At 52.7% G+C, this 23725-nt stretch overlaps 6 protein-coding genes across 6 annotated transcripts; 4 read left to right on the forward strand and 2 right to left on the reverse strand.

Annotated features, from left to right (window-relative positions):
• Positions 1-278: 278 nt before the first annotated feature.
• MAA_05365 (Peptidase C12, ubiquitin carboxyl-terminal hydrolase 1) lies at positions 279-1037 on the reverse strand (the record flags this gene model as incomplete). The annotated part of the gene is made up of 1 exon (XM_007823363.1): positions 279-1037. One exon carries the CDS (start codon positions 1035-1037, stop codon positions 279-281), a length of 759 nt encoding a protein of 252 aa, XP_007821554.1.
• A 3305-nt stretch (positions 1038-4342) lies between these two features.
• Positions 4343-7459, forward strand: MAA_05364 (actin interacting protein 3; the record flags this gene model as incomplete). The annotated part of the gene is made up of 2 exons (XM_007823362.1): positions 4343-4525; positions 4637-7459. 2 exons carry the CDS (start codon positions 4343-4345, stop codon positions 7457-7459), a joined length of 3006 nt encoding a protein of 1001 aa, XP_007821553.1.
• Positions 7460-7798: 339 nt separating this feature from the next.
• Positions 7799-11911, reverse strand: MAA_05363 (iki3; the record flags this gene model as incomplete). Its single annotated transcript, XM_007823361.1, has 4 exons — positions 7799-9464; positions 9528-9870; positions 9929-11646; positions 11754-11911. The coding sequence occupies 4 exons, from the start codon at positions 11909-11911 to the stop codon at positions 7799-7801; spliced, it is 3885 nt and encodes a 1294-aa protein (XP_007821552.1).
• Positions 11912-13705: 1794 nt separating this feature from the next.
• MAA_05362 (uncharacterized protein) lies at positions 13706-14824 on the forward strand (the record flags this gene model as incomplete). Its single annotated transcript, XM_007823360.1, has 1 exon — positions 13706-14824. One exon carries the CDS (start codon positions 13706-13708, stop codon positions 14822-14824), a length of 1119 nt encoding a protein of 372 aa, XP_007821551.1.
• A 6446-nt stretch (positions 14825-21270) lies between these two features.
• On the forward strand, positions 21271-21936 carry MAA_05361 (Signal transduction histidine kinase, phosphotransfer (Hpt) domain protein; the record flags this gene model as incomplete). The annotated part of the gene is made up of 3 exons (XM_007823359.1): positions 21271-21291; positions 21356-21525; positions 21675-21936. 3 exons carry the CDS (start codon positions 21271-21273, stop codon positions 21934-21936), a joined length of 453 nt encoding a protein of 150 aa, XP_007821550.1.
• Positions 21937-22711: 775 nt separating this feature from the next.
• Positions 22712-23416, forward strand: MAA_05360 (uncharacterized protein; the record flags this gene model as incomplete). The annotated part of the gene is made up of 1 exon (XM_007823358.2): positions 22712-23416. One exon carries the CDS (start codon positions 22712-22714, stop codon positions 23414-23416), a length of 705 nt encoding a protein of 234 aa, XP_007821549.2.
• Positions 23417-23725: the final 309 nt, after the last annotated feature.

A 23725-nucleotide genomic window follows, 5' to 3' on the forward strand; every position in this document is an offset into this window, starting at 1 on the left:
GTGGTGAAGCCACGGCTGACGGACGCGAATGGGCGATTTCTGCGCTGAAACACATGCCGATACTGGAGAAGAAAGGGTTAGCAACAGAAACGGTCCCAGTGTGTGAGGTGCTAACAATGAACCATGATGTATCGACTGAAAAACTTCAGTTGAACTAATCATGACACAGGGGGGCATAGAATTTCAACTCTAGGCTTTGAATGACATGTGGCAATGTTTAGAGAACCTCAAAAAGGTAGTAATAAGTTATAACTTTGGCCACAGCGCCCCAATGCGCCTTACTGTTTCTTGGCCAAAGCTACAATACTAAAGTTGACGTTTCCCTCGCCAAACTTCATAAACCTCCTCACGCCCTGCTCCAAGGCCCTCTCACTCAACATGTCATTGTCACTTTCTAGGGCTCCGCGGTCAATCGGACCATCCGCGGTGCCCTCCAACTCCCAGAGATGACCATCCTTGCCTTTCACAAAGGCAATAAAGTGGTGTCCTGCATGAACCTCCGCTGGCGGTGCTTCAGAGCTGCCAAGCCTCGCCGCCCGCATGTGCGCCTCCTCTAGTTCCTGATTGTCATAAAAGCTCTTTGCTCGCTCCTGGGGCTTCAGCGGCAACCCCGTCTCAATCACCTTGTCCAACACGGAGCCCTTGCTCACAAACTGACTCGCCTCCCCGTTCGCTACCGAGTGAACCAAGGCGTATAGCCCGCAGGCGTTGCTGATTGTTTGCAGGAACCAAACCACGGGCTCGTCTGGGCCGCTCTTGTCATACGTGAGGCTGCCGTTGGTGACGGACTTGGGAAGCCCGTCTTCTTGGCGGACAGCCGTTTGCATGTCGCTGGGCGCTATGAATATGAGGGAGTACACTGGGCGCGGGATGTGTGAGAGGAGATACGGCTCATCGAGGCTGTAGACATCGTAGAAGCCAAGGTCGGGGGACACGCCGAGATCATGGACGAGGCTGGTGAAGACTTCGGGGTTGTTTTCAAGGGGGATAAATGATTTGCGGCCGGTGGGGGAAATCCAGACTCCTTCGGCAGGCATGGTAGGCTGAGTGTGCTGGTTTGTTGGTGACGTGGTTTGCCGGTGCTGCTTGTGTGTTGATGTGTGATGTGTTCAAGTGATGCCATGTAAGTGAGGCGGGGTTTGAAGCGCGACGCCAGGTGGCAGGAGGAGTAGAGCGCATGCTCATTGCTGCCTGGTATTAGACCTGCGCCTTCCTCGTCGCCATCCAGATGGCCCCAGTTCTTCAGCAACGCATGTGATTTTATTTTCTTTACTTCCTTCACGGACTTTGCATCTTTTATTTTGTTCTCCTGAGCCAAATGCGGCTGCTAACACTCAATTCATCAGTTCCAAGTAATGATATCGTGATGCGGGACTTGAACTCTATTAATTAATTACCGTACAGGCTTAGCATATACTTATTGATACTGAAATTTATCTTCAAATACAAGGCTCTCTCTTGGCTGCGGCATCTATGGCTCTACCTATTCCTTATTTTAAAAATCCTGGGATAGTAGCCTAAACACCCTACGCGCGAACATAGCTACCAAATGAGAACATGACCAGATACCACACAACAGCAGGCATCTTAGCTTGCGAAGAGTCTGTGTTGATGCAAGTCCTTGATGTCGCTATAAATAAGAGACCAGATGCCTAGGTTACCTACTAGGCAGGTAAGTTCCCCTAACTCTCTCTCCAGGTCTCTCCCAGATGTCGTCTAGTCTCTTTTAGCCAGCATGTTGCGCATATTCTTACATGTTCCGCATAGTAAATCTCTAACGAGATGTGGCTCTGGATTGAGTTGAAGAGTAGACAGGTCCCTTTATGAATTCATCTAGTTACGAAATTGACGTCTTTCTTGAAGCTGAATATCGGAAGTGACAACTTTCAACTGATCAAGAAGGACAGGTTCTAGTTGACCGGCTAGCTTCTCACGTTCAGGCTAATAGATCTATGTGCCGTGCTCGTTGACAAACTCATTGATTTAGGCAGGCAAAAGTAAGAGTTGGATACTGAATACCTTATAAGGTGGATGTGCCTGTACTAGACTACTGGGTCGGTGCTGGGGAAAATGTGCCGTTTTCTTTCGAGAAAGCCAAACGGCGGCCTATCTGTCATGATCTGTCCCCATTTTACCGCATTCCAATAAGATTCTTGGTTCTGCCGGAAGTGTTTCACTACCTTTTGGAGCCGCTGGTTGTGGACGTAGGGCGTCATCGCAGGGCATACATGGCTGGGAGGCGCGACCAGATATCCTGATGGGGGAAAAGAAACTCCTTGCTTATCTATTACTCCAAAGTATTATAATGTTGTGGGACATTGCGTGCCAGTTACATGACCAAATCTTTCGGCGAAGCTAAGAGATTCGGCCAAAGTTCAGCATAATCTTGCAGAAGCAGTGGCTTTGAGCCGTGACATGTTGCCCTTAACTAACACCTAGCACCCGCTGGTCCCGAAACAATCTCAAGATATGAAGTCGAATTCCTCGGGCGCCCCTTACATTAGAAGCAGCAACAGTTGGTTAGGCTAGGCGTGTTAGTGTCAAGTTGGTACTATCGAGCTTTGGGGTCCCCACAAGCATGTTTCTGGAGTTGCAACATGAAACACGGCATCATGCTCAAATCGAAACATCCAACTGGCTAGTTACTTTCAGCTTCACCTGCGGTCGAACGTGGTGGATTTTATCATTCAACTGACACACCAAAGTCTGGATGGGAGGGAGGAGATGAAGAGGGGAAGGTTGGAAGCACCTAGGTAGTCTAGGAATCGGCATCATGGACGCTGGTACGTACAAACCTAGCTTGATATTATATGTATGTCGTGGTGAGATGCTCAGTGGCCACCGTAAACGGGTGGGTTATTTTGGGATCAATGCCACCACCATCTTTGCTCGGCATTGGCCTGGGCCCCGAGTCTGAAGCATCTGTGTGTCCTGAGATTGTGACACCACCTGCAGATGCTTGGTTGATTTCAGTAGCGAACCGGTTCGGACTGCTTCGGCCAGAGTATGTGAAAGCGTGCGCCGCGCGACCTGGTCAGTGGTCGGCTCTGGAAAATATGCAACAAAGGCGTTGCTCGTATTAATAAGAAGGGCGGTGCCACGGACCATGGGGAGAGTTGCCAAGAGCTTGCGCGTACATTTGATGATCCTAATAACGTTGATACACCGGGACAGAGCAGAGGTCACAGCCCTGATTCGAAGCGAGATCTTGTACAACATTGTCCGTATGAAGGGCTGCCAATTCTCAGGTAGGGCTAGCTGGTGCTCGGTCAGCCACCGGAATCGGCCGCATCGATCCTGCACGCACCTTGCCTCGCCTTCGCAATTGCCCAATTTTTTTCTCTTTGCTTCGCACGGCACACTTCACTCTCTCTACTCTTGTACGGAGTAGCATCTCGTCGACTGGACGATTGGCCGTCTTGCGTGAGCGGTCATGGGGCGCCTGCGAGTGTCGACATGGCAGATGGGTCCATGTCTGGTCGATTCAATGCTCCCTTGTTTTACGAGTTGGCACATGCGTCTGGCTGCTGCAAGGGCTCCTCCAGGTGTCCGTTCGTTGGTGGGAGGCGGTCGGCTCAGGATTAAGTAAGTACTTGGGTATAAGTACTCTGCTGCCAGGCATGCAGGGCAAGGTACCTACCTAGTAGGTACTTGACTTCAGTCCTTCAGCATGGTGGCTGCATGTGGGTTCTAAAATTGTACAGCGCAGCGCGGTTGAGTACTGCGTCTGGTACCAGATGAAGGATTTGTGGTGCTCTAGGTACTTAAGTACTAAGTACTTGCTTCAGACTATGTTCCTGAGTACTTGATGGGAATCTTTACCCCCGTGGGCAGGTGCCAGTTGACCTCCAGCTCTTATTAGCATCGCTCAAGTCGTGGCACTGGGGGTACCGAGTACTTGGGCGCACACAGTCTGGTAGCACCGTTGACCTTTGGACACCTGGACTTGCCCCGATCTGGACCTCCAACTGTCACGTCCTCCTGAACTGATCTCCGGATCCTACGCCGCATCTCGTTCGGTTTCCATCATCGCATCCTCTCCTCTCTGTGTTATCGCCACAACTGGCACAGCCTGTGCACGCTTTTTATCCTTGCTCCAACTCTGTCCCTTTCTTGCTCGGCCATGAGGGTCTTTTGCTCTGTAAGACGTCTTGCATTTACCGTCTAATCTGGAGTCTTTGCTGCCCAACCCAACGGTGGCGGTTTGTCCGTCAGTCAACCTGTCAACTCGGTCCACGTCCATGTGTGGCTGCACACGTTCGTCATCGCGACAAGTTCCAGCACTGAACCGCCTCCCAACCTCAGGCACGAGAAGCACCGAAATTACGGAATAGCCGACAAGATGCAAGCCCAACCTGGCCCGTCGCAACGAGGCTATTTACAACGCCGCTCGCCCGGCGCAGACCCAGGTCCGCCGCCCAGTGTGCGGCCCAGCTCTCCTGGCATGGCTGGAGTCCAACCACGATCATCTACATCCTCGAACCGATCTGGGCAAGGCAGTCTATCGAGGCGGCCAAATCGTGAGGTGAGCCTTGCACTTCATCCCGCGCAATGCTCCGTGGCCATTCTTGGCTGAGAGGCTGCCAAGTGTGTGGTCTTGTTCCGGTTGCTGACCGACGCTCTTCTCATCATCTAGGGGTCTGGTGGCAGTTCATCTAGCATGCCGCTGTCACAAATCGAAAAGAGCGTTACCCATTTACTTGTCGCCACTAAGCAGCTGCTTGAAACTTTGACGCAATGGTCCCGCGGCCAGGCTACCGATACGCAGGTTTCCGACGTCTATGTGCGCCTCGGCTACGAGTTCAACATGGCATGCCGAGCATTTACCGCCATCAATGTCGATACATCCGACCTAGGAAATGTTCCCGATTTATTAAGACACATTTTGGAAGCAACACTGAGCCAAGAAGCCAGCACAGACAGCCTGGAGAAGTATCTTCCACGCATTCGCGATATCATCATTAACTTGCTGCACGGCCTAAAGCGCAAGCAACAACGATTACGGCAGAGGCAGGGGAGGGAGCGAGATGCAAGCTTACCCGAGAGAACAACAAGCGTCAGCACGGCAGCGAGCGGCACTAGCGGTCTCACCAATTTGCTAGATGAGGGTTTGGAAAACGGATATCGACCTGATCCGTCCCAGCGTGGGGATCCAAACCAGCAAACGAACAGCGGCACACCACCGGGCCGTCGTTATAACCACCAGCGAGACCAAGCCCGTGCCGTAAATATACCAGATCAGTCAACTATCACACAAAATATCCCTTCGGCACCACCTTATCCAGCCGAAGACACTACTATGCCACCGTCGTCCTCTGCTAGCGATTTGAATATCGACGCCTTCCCGCCTCCCCCTCCACCGCCGCCAGACACGCAATCAAGCGCGCTGGCGGCTTTACAGAAAGGGGGTGATTTGGAACGTCGAGCATCTCGTCGATATTCTCAGTATCAAATTTCAAAACACTTGGGTGGTGCTGCAAACGGTATGCCCATCTTGCCATCACAAACAACACCGATTCCGAACAGAGGAAGACGAGAGGCGAGAGAATCATTACGGGCTGTACAGTCCCGGGAGTCTGTACGACATAGCCGCACTCTGTCGAGTCAATCAAAATCCGCGGCCGTGGAAGCTTCTCCATCTCGTATGCCAGGCGTGCCGGAAGCCTCTGCGTCGGCCCAGCAGCAGCCCAGCGGTCCTGCTGAGCTGAGTGATGGTCCCGCCGTGCAAGCCCCGGAAGAGAAGTACGCGCCAAGTGCGACATTGAACGGCCCTCTACAAGATCTTTCATCATTTATGGGGGAGAGTGCGCCGCCAGAACCCGATGTCAAGCAAACGAGGCTACAGTCAAAGACTGACGAGCCACCAACCCTCCCCCATCCCACGGAATCAAAGCCCGGCGAATCTTTTTTCCAAGTTTCGCCTCCGCTAACACCAACCAAGGACCTCACATTGTTCCTTCAATACAAATCAAAAGTCAAGAAGATTGTCCTCGCCGAAGGACGAGACGAGCTATCAATCGGGAGACTACAATTGGCATTCATTGAAAAGTTTTCCTGGAACACGCAACATAATGGCACTGATTTACCCGAAATTTACATTCAAGACCCCGTGTCTGGTGTTCGACATGAGCTAGAAGATCTATCAGATATAAAGGACAGAACTGTATTGGTTCTCAATGTAGAACCATTGGACGAGGTAAAACGACATTTCGATGACGGACTGCTGGCCTTGACCAAAATTGTTCAATCGATGAAGCAGAATGTCGATGACCAAGGAACTACTCTTCAGCGAGTGTCTGACAGGCAACAAGAAACGGCAACCGAGTTGGCTCGCTTGGCAACCGCTTCACCTGTTCCGCCGGCAGCAGAAGGTGGCGTAAGAATGCTCCCTGGTGCAGGCCGTAGGCTAAATGCTGGTCAAGCTGGGGAGCTCCAAAGTCTGCGCCGCGACTTAGCTGTGTTGCGGCAGACTTACTCCTCGTTCCAATCAGATGTGCAGAACTCGATGACAAGTATCCGGCAGAAGGCTGCCAACGTGAAATCTGCCGCTTCCACGGCCACCATTCCCGATATCGAAGGAAACGCTGGCTACTCATACGTAACCAACGGACGAAAGCAACTCAACTCAGATTCAGATCGTCTAGTTGGCAAGGTGGATGACCTGCAAGACCTGATCGAGGACTTGCGCAAAGATGTTGTTCATCGTGGAGTCCGCCCTCTTCCCCGTCAACTAGAAGAGGTTGCCAAAGATATTACAAATCTGACCAAGGAGCTGAAGAAAATGGAGGAATACATGGCCAACGAGAAGCCCATTTGGACCAAAATTTGGGAGAAGGAGCTTGAGGATGTGTGCCAAGGTCGGGACGAGCTACGCCTTATGGAGGATCTTATGGTGGACCTGAAGGACGATTTGGACAAGGCGTCGGAGACGTTTACTCTGGTTGAACAGGCTACCAAGGAGCAAATGAAGGATAACGGCACTGGCGCTAGTGCAAGCACAGCACGACAGTTCTCCAGGGGTCTATCACATCTCGGCAACAGCCTCGATCAAAGCGCTGCTAAAGAGGACATGCTGGGAGAGGTCCGAGCTCTGCAGCCGAATCATGAGAACCGACTGGAAGCTATCGAACGAGCCGAGAAGCTGCGGCAAAAGGAACTAGAGGGTCGTCGAGGCAATGCCATGTTGCGAGAAATCGCCACCTACGTCCAAGAGGGCAAGCTGAAGAAGTCCGGCGGCTTTGAAGAGGTGGAACGCTCCAGAAAGGCCAAGGATGAGAGGATCCGTCGTGAAGTGTGGGAACGCCAGAACGGCATCATTCCTGAGGATCCCATCGGGGAAGAAGAGTTGCAGTCAGAAGAGCAGGCTGAACAGTCGGCTGATGGCGAGGAATTCCATGATGCTGCACCGACACCGGTGACTGAAGATGCGCCTAAGGAAGCAGCAGAGACCGCTGCGTAAGGTATATTTGTTCAAGGATTTACTCGGCTTGGGACTGTATCATAGTTGTACACTGGCCGTGCATTTAGAACTCCTTTGTGTGTTTTCCCTCTTTTTTTTTTCCCCCCGTTTTCTTTTCCTCAAGTTGGGCTTTTGGAGGACATGGTTTCATAGCGGAGGCGAATTGGTTTTGTCACTGATGATACGGTCTTGAATGATGATTTTTGTCGTCTACGGGAGAAACAAACAAATGCACATATTCTCATCGTATGTGTCCTCTATCCTTGGTGACTATATTCTGTGAAATGTGTTTTGAAATTCATGCCCGTGTCCAGCTTTCTCCCTCCTCTTCTTTTGTTCTTACCCCAATAGTGTCAACTTTTGTAGAGCCGTAATGACGGGGGCTTCCTGCTTCTTGGCCCGACCTTCCATCCACTCTTGCAGTACGGCATCGCCGCCCTTGGCCGTCCATGTAAACTCTCCCACACCCTCCACTTGCTGCTGTTGGTCGTCATTGTCGGGCGGAGCAGCAAATACCTCTGAGATCGCCGTGTGACACGCCTCCACGACATCATTCATCAACGACTCGGCTGCCCTCGCCCGCTCGGCCATGTTCCTTCTTACCAGGGCGAACACGAGCCTCTCTACCTCCGGTTTGGTCCCGCTCACACGCTCGATGAGCCTTCGCACACTATTCACCAGATACTCCTCCTCGTACACGGTTCCTTTCCGCCCTCTGGCGCGTTTTTTCTCCTCGCGTCTGCGGTTCTTGCTTGTTGCGCGGGACACGCCTGTTCCTACGGTGCCCACGCTGCCTGCCTTGCCGGTGTACCGCGTGAATAGGGATGCACTGGTGGATATGCGCGAACTAGCCGCTACGGAAACGTCGTCGGGAATATCCATGCCGCCCGGTCTCTCGCCCTCATAGAAGGATAGCGGGTCCTCGATGGCTTTGCGACGCAATTCTGCGATCCGGGGCACTTGTGCGAGGAGCTGGCCCTTGCAGTCGGCGAGGAACTCGGTTGTACTGCCGAGCGCTTCGGCGAGACCTACATCAACGGCAGATTCGAGTAGTCTGGGGCAGGATTTCTGAACGACAAGGCGCATGGCTTCGGCGAAGTGGTAGCCCTTGCAGAGACATTTGATAGCTGTTTCGAGGGAGGAGAGGTGTTCCAGGTGGATTGTTGCGGCGGAAGTGTAGTCCTTGGCTTCCCAAAGGGCGTCGGCGAGACTAGTTGCCAGGTCCGTCATTGCTTCTGCCGATAGGGGTGGCGATTGCTGCTGTGCGGTGTAGAGGCATTCTTGCCAACAGGTGGCGCCTGAGGCGCGGTAGCAACTAGTTGCCTTGGCGTAGTTTTTGAGGGATTCGTAGGCAAGACCGGCCTCCCGATAGGATGATTTGGACTCGAGATATGCGGCGTAGAGATTGGTGATGGATTGAAGACGGGTTGGTTCGTAGCGATAAATTCGGAGGGCGTCTTGGTAGAGGGAGTGTTTGGTGGTGTAGACGCAGAACTCGTCAAAGTTGTCGAGGGCCTGGAGATGAGAGAGGGCCTTTGATCGTCGGGCTAAATGGTCATCGATTTCGAACTTGCGCCGCAGCTCAGGAAGAGCGTGGAGGTTTTGGATGAAAGGGAGGTATTCTCGGGGGTCACGCTGGGATTGCTGTGCTACAAGGAGAGCCAGGTCGAGATTGTAAAGGCCCAGGGCATTTTCATAAACTCGGTTCACATCGACGAGGAAGCAGATATGTTCCACCGCTTTCTCGGCTACCTTTTCATCTTCTCGCATGAGTTCGGCGACGAGCATGAGGCCGTCGTCCAGAGCGGGTGGGGACTTGCAGACGTGTGCGGTGATGATGTTTTGAATATTAGTGGCTTTGCGAGCCTGAAGGGCCTTGAGAATGGCGTCACAGACGATGTTAACCTTGGAGGAGGGCCTGGTTGGCACTGGTTCAGTTTCAATGCCGAGCTGGGTTCGTGACTTCCTGGTATCCTTGTACATTGTTTCGGTGACATCCTCCTCCCTACAGTGAGGTTAGCATGACTAGGTTGAGTAGCCGAGTTTAATTGAGCACGAGATGGTTTACCTTAGTGATGACAGAAAGAGATCGATATGCGTCATGTTATTTAACTCATCCAAGAATAGGCTGACATTGGATAGGAACTGCGTCGGCTTGTGATCATATAGAATATTCATATCAACACGTTGCGTACGGCAGTATGCAAACGCCCGTGAGTAATTCTTCTCCTCGATCAAGCTTCGGATACCAGCAACTACCATGGCTCGAGGGAAGATGGTCTCCACATTGCCTCTGGGCATTTGCAGAACGATGCTCATGTTTGTAGGGATTGCGACAACGAGTCGTGATCCTCTCTCCACACTGCGGCATCGCTCGTCTTTCTCGGGGTCGTCTTCGGGTACCTCGAGTTCTAAAGTTCATTAGCGTCCCATTTGTTAATGGAGCATAGGTAATTGTCTTGTACGTACCCTCAACAATTGACACCAAGTGCACGTATTTGACAAAATGGTTGCTCGTAGTAAAGATGAGGTGACTGGCTGTGAGGGCAAACGAGGTACAGTTTTTGGCTAGAAGACGGGAATTGGCATAAATGTGACCGTTTCTTGACAGCCCAAACGCGGTGAACTCTCCATCAAATTTGACGATTTCAAACCAGGGCAGATGAGTAGGAAATTGGACGGGAAGGAGGTCGGTCGACGTCTCGGAGAGCTTGTACAGGTTTCCTGAAATATCTTGGCCGTAGCTCTCTATAGAGGTCGCATCTTCGTAGGTTGATGTGGAAACCAATATTTCCTGGCTGTTGAGAATGTCAATTGTGCCAGAATCACCATTGGCTGCAAAATGCACCAGGTTTGAGTCTCCCGATGACACGAGGCACCGGAACTGGCTGCCTGATGTGCTGCAGATGCGTAGAGGAACCACTCTGTCTGTAACCCCGGTGGATTCGAATGACAATTTGGACTTCAGATTGGGCTTGATTGAACGTCCATTCTTCATTGGCCAGTCGTAGATTTCAATGCCCTTTCGGTGCAGGACGGCGAATGACATGTTCTGGCGCCCGAAGGCAACATCCACTACCGACGATTCGGCAGTGATATCGAATAGAGACATGGGCGGCGGCACATTGGCAGTTCGGAAAGGCGTAAGTTTAACGGTCTCGCCATCGACAACTGCCACGGCACCATTGTCATATGGCGGCAAGCATGACCCTCTAGCCGTGTGGAAAACTTCCTCAAAGATGGCTGTCTCCGAAGACGAAGCCGAGGCAAATCGCAAGGCCTTCTCGGGATGCCACGATAGGCATAAATATTCGGCATTAATGGGGATTTCTCGCTTTAAATACCAATGATAGTTGCCCATGGTCCAGAGTTGGATGCTATCATTCAGTACGACTGCTAGCACAGTTGAGTCTGAGTTCCACTCTAAGCGAATCTTTTCGTGAAACATAACAGAGGCTTCGGGAGATCGAAGGGTAAACTGGCCATGTCGAAGACCATTCCGTTCAAAGAAGACGACGTCGATTCGATCGGCCAGTCGCTGGATGCCTGCCATCAAGTTGCCGGATGGTCTCCAGCTAAGTGCACCTTCGAGTCCATCAACGGGTTCACTGGCGCTATCTAGCTCACCTTCTCGGGAGTAGACACGGACAACTCGTCTGGTACCTTCCTGGACTGAGTTAACAGCCACGTAGGCACCGTCGCCTCTCCAGCTAATCGTTGTCGAACCATCTTCATGTGCGCTAGGCAATCCCTCATCAACTTTTTCGGGAATGGTTGGATCACGCAGTGCTTTAGCCCCTCGACCCTGAAACTGAGTCTCCTTCTTACCCCAACCAACAGAGACGTGTTTGGAGGCTTTGAGATCATCAGCTGTCATGGTAACTTCGGCCACGGGATCGAAGGAGGAGCCCATGAAAATAGCCGTATTTGCCTTGGTCGTCACAATGAGAAGCTCCTCATCGGGGGACCATCGCGCAGCAGAAATACCGGCATCAATAGAGCCCATGATTTCAATGTGAGCGCCATCATTTGAGAATTGGTCCTCTTGGACGGTAATGATGTCTCCCCCTTCGAGAACCAGACATGTCGTTCCCGAGCTGCTGAGATACTGAATGTTGACAACTTTGTCTACTGGCAGGTCTGGACTTGGACTGGGAGCATTCCAGCTTGCCACTGATTTGTATGATCTACATGGGCGTTAATTGGTGTGCTTGTGTGAGGGTCATGTTCAAACATGGCCCTCTTCAAAACCATTCGCGTGCAGGCCCTGCATCTCATTCTTCAGTCAACTTACGTGAGATCATTTTCTGAAACCCTCACCAGCTCAATATTCGTGCTGTCCGCCGTCGGGCCAATCGTGCAAACAACTTCGTCCTTCTCGGGGTCCCAGCATGCAGATGTGATATCGGGATGACTCCACCGCCCAAAGCGGACATTGCGAAGGTTACGCATGGTGGAAGAAATGTGACTAGACGGAGGGACGATAGATTAATGCATCAAGAATGAAATAAGACGGCTGCGGCCAATAGAGTGGCACTACTGCTTTGTGACAACGAGGCTTGGGAGTAGAAGTAGTACCAGCTATTGCTTCGAGTCCCTCGACCTGACGTCCAGGTGCAATGTGGGCGACTAAATTTTTGTCTCGACATTTTGCACGAGATCGGCGCTAGGGATGCACAAATTATGAGCAGATTGGATTAGCGTGGCTGTCATTGGCCTGCCAGTGGGCACAGCTGGGAAGGAGCCAGTGCACTGGAAGGTTCAACCGATGAGTGAGGCGTGACTTCTTGGTGAGATGGATGAGCAAAGAAAACGTACGAGAGTGTCTTGGGAAGAGGAATAGAATATGCCGTTTATTATTTTTATTGTGTCGACTATTTCATCCGTCTAGCCCAATGGCGTTCCCTGGCATCTTGTGAGCGAAACGAGGCTCCGTACCCGGTGTGACATCAATTGATTATAAAAGTATTTAGACTCAAGCTCCCAGAGATCACAATCGTGATGGGCATTAGAAGATATGAGACGGCCTGCTGCCCTCGTATCCTTGATTTCATTGATTCCAGGGCAGCGAAAACCACAATGGAACACGTTTCCATTTCGCGCGAATGAGCAATCGAGCCGCAAGCGATCAAACCGCAAGGCAGGGATGCTACCGGTAGCTAAACACCTGTTCCGACATGATGCCAGATCGTGAACCGGCTACCACGTCGATGACGTACTACAATAATACAAGACCCTCTTGAAATGGCGGCTCACTATCTGACTTGTAGATATCAATCACCTCATTGTGGCTGCTCAATGGAGCACGCGATGATATGAGATGTTAATGCCGACTCTGCTCTCCAAACGTCCCAACATGCGACTCAACATACCACTATGCAACACAACCCACACAAATCGAATGACTCTCCAGTCTCTAATCACCAGTTGCTGCAGGACAAAACTTGCCACGGACCCGAAATATGAGACTATCGGCACGTCGATACGAATGAACAAGAAAATTCTTACCGTCATCCATTACAAGTCTACAGTGGCAAATACACATGAGAAAAAAAATCGGCTGCATTAGCTGGGAGCTGGGCGCTGTGTCCGATGCTAGGGAGCGTAAATGGGTTGAAGAAGAACCTTTTTGACGTTTCCGTTCCGTTGCCTGCCGATGCGTGACCTGGCAGCTGACGATGGCGTAGGCGTTTGAGGTGCAACTCTTCAGTAGGATTAGCCTCTCTCTGTTTGCAACCTCGGCCTAGTGCTCGGTTCAAGGTTGGTTGAGCTGAGGGGTCCAGCCAGATGGTTGGTTTTTCATCAGTCGAGTCTGAGTGACATCCCGGTTCCCACGTCGCGCATGCCGTGTTTTCTTTTCCCGACAATCGCTAGTGCATCCCGTGAGCCTTGTGCCGCGCCAACAATTCAACCAGACATTTTGCAGCCACCAAGCCAGCAGCAACGTCGGCCAACCGCCTCTGATCTAGATTCGGTTAGTTAAACATCAGCCTCTACTAGTATTTTATCTGCTCCTCCCCTGCCGAGCAGCCTCTCAATATCTCTCATATCTACGGAGTATCAGGGCAGGTACGACACAACCCTTCTGTCCAATTGCTCCATACATACTCGCGACGGCGTACGCTCTTGTCTCGCGTCTACCTGTCTGTGCATGTTTCCGCACTCTCTTTTCTGCAACGAATTTTACCCCAGCTTTTTCATCCGTATCGGCCCACCTCTGACGCCCTCGGCCCTGCTTCTTGTATCATGGATGTTGCCTACAATCAGCATTCCGACCGCGCGAAGCGGAAGAATCGATCAACAACAAATATCAACCACCTCTCTCTGGCGCCCCTTACCGTCAAGCTGCCCATCAATGACAGCGATGCCATCCCCGACTCTCTTGCCGCCCAGGCACATGCGACATACCTGCAGGGCAAGTCGGCCCCCACGACACCACGACTTCTCTCCCGCGGCTCTGTGACGCCTCGCTCGCGATCCCACCATCGGGCCCCTTCGGCACCCAGCGGCCCATTGTCCAAGAGCAGGTCTTCCACCTACCTCGGCGCTACCGGCTACGGGAAAAAGTCAAGGTCCGGAGCCTCAACTCCCAGACGACGCGATGTCCTCGGCAATGCCAATGGCAACGAAAACGACAGTGACTGGCTCGTGAGGGCCGGAGCGCTGCTCAGCTCCGAGGCCAGGGAATATAAAGGCCAGGCTTGGCTCGTGTCAAAGCAGAGCTCAACAAGCCTGGCCGGCATGCGGGATGCCGACGAAGAAGCATTCGAGCGGGAGTTGGCTCGGGAGCGGGAAGTGGCCAGTCAACGCGCAAGCCGCCGTGGTAGCTCAGCCATGGCCGATGACGATGCAACCCCCAATGGCAGCCGTTTCAACAGCAGGTTCAACAGCAGGAAGCACAGCATGGCTGAGACACGCAGCCATTTGGGGACCCCGTTTGAGCGAGCCGCCGCGGAGGGCGACTCCTACTTCCCCAGCAGCCCGGAGGCTGCCATCGCCGGCCCAGACTTTGTCAACCTGGACGAGAAGCTCGAGGAGCTTGAGCGTGATACAACACAAGACGATGAAGCCACTGTGCGGCGACTGGTCCGGCACGGCACGGTCGGTCGAGGTTCGTGGATCAGCAACGTCATTGGCTGGTCCCTGTTCAGGGTTGACGAAAACGATGAAGACTCTGAAGACGACGACGAGGACTATATGGATGACGAGGAGTTGGCTCGCACCGGCCGCGGAGGTGGTTCCCACAGGCACTTTGAAGGGATTCTGCACGCTCCCGTCGAACGATTACCGCCCCCAATGTCGGATGAAGGCGGGTGGAAGGATGCTGCCTGGCTGCTCAGCGTAGCGTCCAAAGTAATGTTTTAATATTCGGCCCTTGGGGTTCTGGGTCCTAGTCAACTTGGTGTTTTTGCGCACTGCCCATCACAGCAACTCGATTAGTTTCTGTCCTCGCTCTGCTGCCCCCCTCTCTCTTCTCCCCTGGAAAGGGGTTCTAGGTTGGCGACTCGTAACGAAGGATATATATACATAGAAACGCAAACGGCCACGTATATTGTGTAATAAAGGCTTTTCAAAGCATAGTCTCAACTTTTCTTTTTGAAATGCTAGTCAACTGCCGTTCTTTGTATTAACCAGGTGCTCGATGCGACTGATATCTCGACTCTTCGCTCACGATCGAGACCTGCTTGCCGACCGACGACCTACCTAGGCAGGTGGTTTGTCTCGCCGCGAGCCGTCTGGTTGCCCACTCCCCATCTCTCACGAGATGCACGCAGGCATGCACCGCTGACAGGCATGACTTTCCCCGTGCGACGCTCAAAGAAAGCCAGGGCTCGGCAGGTTCCGTGGCACAAATTACAATCACGCCTGGGCTTCGAGGGCAATGCGCGGAAACTTCCAGATGCACACCAGAGGCACCAGGCGCTTCACCGCCCTTGCGTCGTGTGGCCAGTGCTCCACGTCAGGCAATCGTGCTCGCCGTGTGAGACGATGTTCACGATGCATGGTCGCATCTTGGAGGTTGAACCGGCATCCTTCGCTTCGTTAGCTCGTAAGGTTGGGTTGATACGAACCCAATGGTAAGACGCAGCGTGGTCGTCGGTTTTATCAGATACCGCACAGGGGTTCAAATCAAAGGACATACATCATCCATACGGAGTAACGATGTGCATATTAGATGTGCTTGGCGAGAGATGCTTGGCAAAGCGTCGTGGCACAACGTCCCTGTACGACCTCAAACCGGTTTGAGCTTGGTCCACAACTCACATGGGTCTTAGGAGCCTGAGCTCCGTGCATTGGCGTTCAAGGGGATCAGGCTCGAAACATCTGGGTAGCATGCCGGTCAATCAAGAACAAAAAGATAAGGTCAAGGCTTGCTGGTCAATGCTTTATATTTTTTTTTTTTTCACCAGGCTGATATCATCTATCAGCAATGAAAGCATCATACTACGTAGTCACGAAAACTGCATTTGTGACTAACATGTATCACCTGCCATTGACACCAAATTTTAATGAATGCGGAATGATAAGACCCTTTATAATACCGAGCAATCATTCCGTGTTGAACCCGAGCCTTGATTGGTTCCAATGCTCCGGCCCCAGAATCGGGTCTCGTCTATCACGAGATTTCTTGGGTTCCAAGCTCGGGCATGCATCGGCATTGTTAGTTAGTCTCTTGGCATCGACAGGATGCCACCAAAGGCCTTCTTTGCAATGTCTTGGGGTCCGGCTCGGCGGCAAGTTATGTTAGCTGTTGGCCAAATAATGCGCCGATCGGGATCTCGTTTTGGCAATTTCATCGGTTGATCAATTGGGGCACCTCGCCTAGTTCCTTCTAGGCGGGATTTTAGTGCTGGAACTGCGTGGTAATTCATCCGGCGTGCCAGCTCGACCAGCCATGTGGTGTTGTCAGCGGTTGGTTGGCCATTCATCCAGTTTTGTACGCAGTAGAGAGGGATCGAGGCAGGCCCTGAGCATCATGTACGTCAAACCGCCAACGGGATTATTTTCGAGTATTCAGAAATTGGGGAAAGGTGTTGGCGGATCCTCGAATAACAGGAGCGGTTCTTTAAGTTGGCACAGGAATTCGTGTCCAGGTGCGCAGACATGTTTTCATCATCATATGTCGACTTGTGGTTGACTGGTAGCACTGAGAGTCAGTCATACGCTATACATATGTGACGATCAGGGGCCGTGATAATCGCAAGACCGCTGACGACAGATGTGGACGGCACAAGGGCAGCAAGCAGACCCTCCGTCCTCCGTACATATTGTAGTACACTCTTGGTCCCTGGAGAAACAAATGACTTTTCTGTGGTAAAAGCCCGACGGGTGGTAGGCGGCAAGGATCTGGATCCGATAGGCCGGGATCATGGCTGGACCACAGACCCCATTCGGCGGCTTTTGGGCGGACATGGGGCAGATATGGGCGAGTGCTGTCAAAAGTGTCAGTGTGGCAGCAAAGAAAATTTCCAAGAATGGGAACTAACAAGGCGAGTTGTCTGGTGGACGTTGATTCTGTTGGTTTTTATGGAGAGCGGGTGTTCCTTGGCAACAAAGCAACAAGGCAGCTCAGGCAGGAGTTGGTTGATTGACGGGAGATCCCTTTGAGTGCGCTGAGGTGCCACCTTCGTACATGTCTCCACCTTTTTGCGATACCTAAAAAGTATATTATATTTAATAAGTTTTACTATAAGTATTATATAATATAATATATATTTAAGAATTATAAGTACTTATATTATTATATTAATATTGTATAAGATAATATACCTTTTAATTTAAGATCTTTGATTGGCCCATATCCTTGCTCGCTATAAAATCGGCATCTTGGCGCACTCAAAGGGATAGGAATGCCTCCGGGAGAGTTCCGTAATTAACGCATGTTTATTAACGTGACGTAAATTAATTGACGACCAGAAATTCGTCACTGCGCTGAGCGGAGATTCCGCCTGCCCAGGCTCGTCTCAGTAAGCGAGGGCCGGGAAAGCATGCCTGGGTGCCTGGGTGCCTCGGCGCTGGGATGCTCCATGTGGCATTCATTCATTCATTCATTCATTCAAGCAGTTGGCACAGGTGGCGGGGGGTAAGAGCGATGGACTAGCGTGTAATCAGCTCAACTTTGAAGTGTTGCTGCTGCCGCCGTCACCATCTCTCGGCAGGGCGGAGGGAACTTTGAGCTTTGCTCCTCGAAGCTATCAAATGGCTCAAAGGGTAAAGTATGGAGAGCTTGGTGATGTGGCTGTCGACAGGGTCTAGCCAGCCAACCAGCCAACCCAGCATCAAGCCCAGCACCCAGCACTGGCCCCTCTCAGATGCTAGATGTTAGATGTCAGATGTTGGATGTCGGGGAGATGCATGGCGTCAGCACCAAGTATCCGGGTATGGAGCACGGCGCACAAGACGGAGCACGGAGTACTTTGGTGCGAGGTCGATGGCGGAGGTGAGGGGTCCGATGATGTAACCGGCCAAACCATCAATCAACGTTCGAAATTACCTACTTGGCCTTGCTGAGCCTGTGTGCCAGCAGCATGGAAGCCCGCATTACTGGGGGCGCCGCCGTCAATGGTTGACATCGGAAGCCCCCGCGGGTTGGCAACGACTTAAGTGCTCGCGAGCTTCCAGTCAGTCTCTTGTCGTCTGGTGTCGTCCGCGGGGCCCGAGCACCAGAGCACCAGAGCACCGTACGCTGCACATGTACGACGTTTTTTTTTTTTTATAAAAAAAAAAAAAAAAAAAAAAAGAGCCCGGTCAATTCATTTTTTTTTTTTTGATATCGCCAGTTGGCCCGCCGGTCGGTCCCTGCCAACTTGACTTGACACATGTGCATATGCGCCGCGCCGCCACCAGTAGGCGGGCCACGTCCACCGAGAGACGTCAACTGGTTGCGTCGAGTCCAAGCTGCTCCAGCGCTTGGGTCCAGTCGGCCCCAGATGGCTTTGAGATGGCGTCAAACAGGCGCAATGTCTGCTGCTGAAACGGCGGCTGCCGGCCGGAGCAAGTAGTCCCGTGCAGCTTGCGCAAATGCATCTATACATACATCTCCAGAGCTGTTTGCATTGCAGGCTGTTTACCCCTCGAGGGCCACGGACGACATCAATGATGTCTCGTGTATTGTGCGTGCATGTGGCGCGGAGCGATACATGTATAGAGACGCACAGACACAGACGCAGACGTACATAGACGCAGTCGCAGTCGCAGGGCTCATCAGACGCCGACTGCTACAGACCAGACGACGTCACCTCGTCTTGTTCTGAAGCGAAGCCCCGAGGCTCGATCGACGCCTGCATCTGACATTTCTGTCGACATGGATGCTCGAGCTCGGCGACTGCTGTTCTTCTTGCCCACGCTCCCGTCCGTAGCCCATGCCCGCATGCGCGGGAGCCCTCGGACCTGTCGTCAGACCTGCCCTCTCCAGAAACTCATTATAATAGTATTGACTTGAGTATTTATAGACCAAACGCTCTCAGGCCTTGGCAGATTGCTTGGTCCGCAGTGACCAAGTGCGTACATGCACTCCGTAGAAGCCGCAGACAGGCAACTCTGCCGCGCCCTTGGCCGTGAATCAGACGGATATTTCTATGTATGTATGTATGTGCTTATTGACGTGTCCGTCATCCCATCCCGTCACCTCTCACGCCTGCCCGCGTTAAATCCAAACCACAGCAGCCATCAGCCATCAGCCATCAGCCATCCATCATCCCCCACATATCCGAAATCGCTCGTCTCGCCCCCAGCTGTCAACTGCCCCGCCTCACACCAGACTCTTCATTTATTAATTCCTTTTCCTCCTTCTGCCGGTTCTTCTCTCAACCACCCCCCTGGGGCCATGGCCTGTTTTGTGTGCGCGCCTCTTGATCCAGTGCCCCCGCCTGCTGCATCCGGCCCATTTATTCTCGCGACTTTGAGCCCGAGTAGCCACGCAATACTCCCTCCTCCGTGCATTCTCCGGACTCTGTACAACACACACGCACGCACGTCCTCGTCGTCCCGGCTACTGAACCCTGGCCCTATCTGCCTGCCCCTGCACCGCGCTAGGCAACTCGACAGGCATCCGGCCGTCTGCCACTAAAGCCGGACCTGACGAGGGTGAGCATCTATCCAGGCATCCCCCGTCGTCATCTTGTCACTTTGGGGCCCAGGAGTCCGAAAGAAGAAGACGGCGACCCCAGGGCATCCAGGGCATCCAGGGCAGACCCGGGTCTCATCCAGGTCTCACCCAGGTCTCAGCCATTCCTGGCCCTGACGTGACGTCGTGCACCGCCGCAGCAAGAGCAACCAGACTCGTGCGAGCCGGGAACTGGGAGCTGGAAGCTGGGAGCTCTGACCTCTGATCTCTGCGCTGGTCTCTGGGCGTCCATGTCTGGTGCTGGCCGCTCGTTCGTTCCCCGCGTCGCACGTCGCACTGCTGAGCCGGCCCGTTTTGCCCAGTGCTGCCACTTGCTCACAGGACGCGAACCTGCATCCGCCTCCGCTTCCGTCTCTATTCCCTCGCTGCTGCTGCTGCTGCTGCTGTCTGCTAGGTAAGTACCTAGGTACCTACTTGGGTATGTACTTTACATACACGCAGTCGTGCTGGGCCGTCATCTACTCCGTATCTACCTTTACTTTATCCCTCTGCCTGCTCGGTATCCATCGTTTTATCCATCCATTGCCCGCCTCCAGACGCCAGACTCGCGACTTGACGCTCTTCCCAGCTCGCCACGCTCTAGTCAAGTGCCCCCAGGCCCTCCCCGGCTTCCCATGCCAGGCGTGTTTGCACATCATGTAGGTACATATTATCTCCCGTGCAGTCGCTACCAGAGGGGCCTCAACTGCCACGGCCAGACACGTCATGGTGTGGACCATTGTTTCCGTCTTGTTGGGTTCGCCTCGGAGAGATAGCCTTGGGCGCAGAGCCAAGTCCAAAGGCCAGACGGCCATCGCTGCGGCCTCTGAACTCTAAACCGCGTGCCATATTTGTCCTCATCGTCAAACCACCCTCGAGCCTTCCACCTCGTCCACCTCGTCCACCCAACCTGCCACCCATGAAGCCTCGTTGCCCGCGTCTCCCTTTTGTCTCCCTCGTCTCCCTCACCTCCCCCATCTCTTCCACCTACCAATGAATAGTGCCACCCACATGGTCCAACCGTTGTCCACCACCTTCACGACTCTACCCCACTGGCGGCCCGCCGAGGCCAATTCTCCATGTTCATCCACTGACGTCCTTTGCAGAGACGCCGTTCTACCCACACTCGTCCACGGCACGCGGAAAGGATCCTCCTCGCAGAAATTTATTACTTTAGACAGCTGTGCCAGGCGGCTTCTTACTGATCTGACTGACCTCTTGTCTGATCCGACCCTCTTGTCCTCCGTCGATGCCAGCTCCTACGCCTACCTAATCCCACCACTACACTTGTCAGCCTTTGTCTGGACCTCCTCGTCCCAGACTTGATCGACGAGAGGCAGACAACCTCATCGGCGAATCTGAGCTCGGCTGTCCAACGGAACGACTCAGTGCCGCGCCTCGAGGCCGCTGTAAATCCCCGGAGCCGGCCAGCAAGTACCTTGCGCCGGGTCGACACACCAGCCTTGCGAACCATCGAGGTGCCATAATTGTGTGTCGCAACTCCCGAGCCCTCAAATTAAACATTGTCATCGTGTTATATCGTGGTCGCGTACTCTTTCCACACTTCGCCTAGCTCGCAGCTCAAGCTGTTGGGACCATATATATATACATCGAGTCCGGCTAAAGGGGTCTCGCCAGCCAGCACTGCCTCGATCTACTTGCTCTCCACTTCGAATCGGAGCATCTCTACAAACGGCGCCGAAACATGTCACCCACTGAGGACAAGGTTGGTTGATTGAATCGAATGTATCAAAGCTTCTCTCCCGTTCAAGGACTTACACTGTCAACAGACTGGCGCGGACGGTTCCGCCGAGCTCAACTTTGGAGATGCTATCGATATGAACACGTTTGACCAGATCCTGGAAATGGACGACCCTGGAAACGATGATTTCAGTTCGTCAATCGTCTTTGGCTTCTTCACCCAAGCACAAGAAACCTTTGACAATATGGACACGGCTCTGTAAGTGATTTGCAACCCCGTGTTCCATGTTCCGCGGAGGCTGTGGCCCGCTGTCATTTGGGGCCTACACAGGTTCCATACTACCCTTTGACCTGGAGATGCTGCGCTTGATTAGTAAAGAGAGCTGACCATGTCATTTGCGCAAATAGAACACAGAAAGACCTGAAGACTTTATCGGAACTCGGTCACTTCCTCAAGGGCTCGTCTGCTACATTAGGGCTAGTAAAAGTCAGAGATGGCTGTGAGAAAATCCAGCGTTATGGAAAGAACGAGAATCTAGACGGGTCTTCAGAACCCGACTCTGAGTTATGTCTCAAGCGAATTACGGAGGCCCTGGTGACCGTCAAGGCGGACTATCAAGACGTCGAGGGGAAACTAAAGGCATACTATGCCAAGGATGACGAGGCTTGAAAGGGCATTTGAAAGACTCTCTCCTGATGCAGACTCAGCTGATGGCCCTCTCCTCCCCCTTTTCCAACTCCAGATTCGGAGAAATAGTTGTCGGGGAGCTGAGACCCTGGCCCAAATTGCATGTCAAGAAAAGCGTGACAGTCACGACGGAGAGTCTTGCAATCAGAGGGCATGTGCCAGGCGTCTTGATACATTTTTTCTTTCTTTCTTTTCTTTGTTTTTTTTATTTTCTTCTGATACTTCTTGTTCTCTGGAGACGCGCAGCATGTACCAGAGAAGGTCAAGGACTTTGCATTCCTTTACTGCGTGATTTGGGTTGGCGGAAAGGCCGATTGTTTTACCGTAAATCAACTATGGTCAAGGAAGGATTCCGTAGTTGATGATGGCTCACGGTGGATGGACGGTGGGGAAAAAGATACCTGCTAGAGGTTTTTACGAAAAGCTGCACATTGAATACATGATGAATAATTTATTGACAGCGCATCTCCCTTTACTGGGGTCTGGTTCACACCCTCGAGACGAGCAAGGCTGGTGAGCGGTGTGCCAGGGTCTCATGCAAGAGCAGGGCAGAGTGGTCGTTGGGATGTGGACGAGTGGGTGGGGCCCTTTTGACTGCAGGTACATTCGAGTCTGTCATCTGATACGGAGTACCTGACAACAACTTGACTTGGTCAATGACGGAGCAGGACATGTCCAGTCTTTACGTGAGAGGTGTCACTAGTATTTATTTGCGCCTACCCACCACCGCCCAGCAAGGCAGCGAGCAGACTGCACGATGCCTCCGCGCCCCAGCCCCACGCATTTCCTGTGTCTACAACTCGCCAGTTCGCAGTTGGCCAAGAATCTAGCAGCATTTCGGGCTGATGTCACAGGTGCCGGCGGCTTTGGCGTTCCCGATGACGCCGTACGACCGCCGGGGACGCTGCATCTTACTCTGGGGGTGATGAGTCTGAAGCCAGAGGATGTTAGTCGGACAATTGAGTTGCTGAAAACGCTCAGGCCGAGGGACATGCTTGCTGAGCTGAGAGCTGCCAACAATCCTCTAGCGTCGGCGACAGCCTCGCAAACCCGAAGTACTGTTCCCCCGGGGGGGTTGTCTATATCTCTCCGTGGAATACGTTCCATGACCAATGCATCCAGGACATCTGTGCTCTACGCTGCCCCCTCGGACGCAGAGGGCATTCTGTACAACTTTTGCCAGGAGCTACGGAAGCCGTTTGGGGAAGCGGGTCTGATAGAGGAGGAGAGCCGGCCTCTGTTGCTGCATGCTACGGTTGTTAATACGGTATACGTCCGGGGGAGGGGGGGTGGAAGGAGGAAAGAGAAGCTGATGCTTGATGCGACTGATTTGATGAGCAAGTATGAGGACTACATATGGGTTGAGGATATGCCGGTTAGCAGGGTGGCGGTTTGTAGAATGGGTGCCAAGAAGGTGGACGGGGATGAGGTTTATGAGGTCGAGGGTGACATCGAGATATGAGAGGAGGTGGAGTGAGAATTGTTTGTCCATGGTGGTTTCTTTGCTGTTCCGCCAAGCCATTCGGACCAGCCTTCTTTTTTTTTTTTTTTTTTCCCTTACAAATGGAGCATGTTCTAATGAAAATGGAGAGACGATATATCAGACGAGGAAAAGGCAGCCGTGGCCGTGCAGTCTTGCCCCGCCGACCCTGGCCTTCTCGCTCGCCTCCCCACATTCTTGTGCACTCGCAACCAAGTTCCACCACCTCCATTGACTTTAGCCACTTCAACCTCAAAGTTCAACCTGCTAGCTTGCGCTGCCAGGCAACGA

This window comes from Metarhizium robertsii (genome assembly GCF_000187425.2).
Source record: "Metarhizium robertsii ARSEF 23 chromosome Unknown MAA_Scf_2, whole genome shotgun sequence".
Classification (NCBI taxonomy): Eukaryota; Fungi; Ascomycota; class Sordariomycetes; order Hypocreales; family Clavicipitaceae; genus Metarhizium; species Metarhizium robertsii.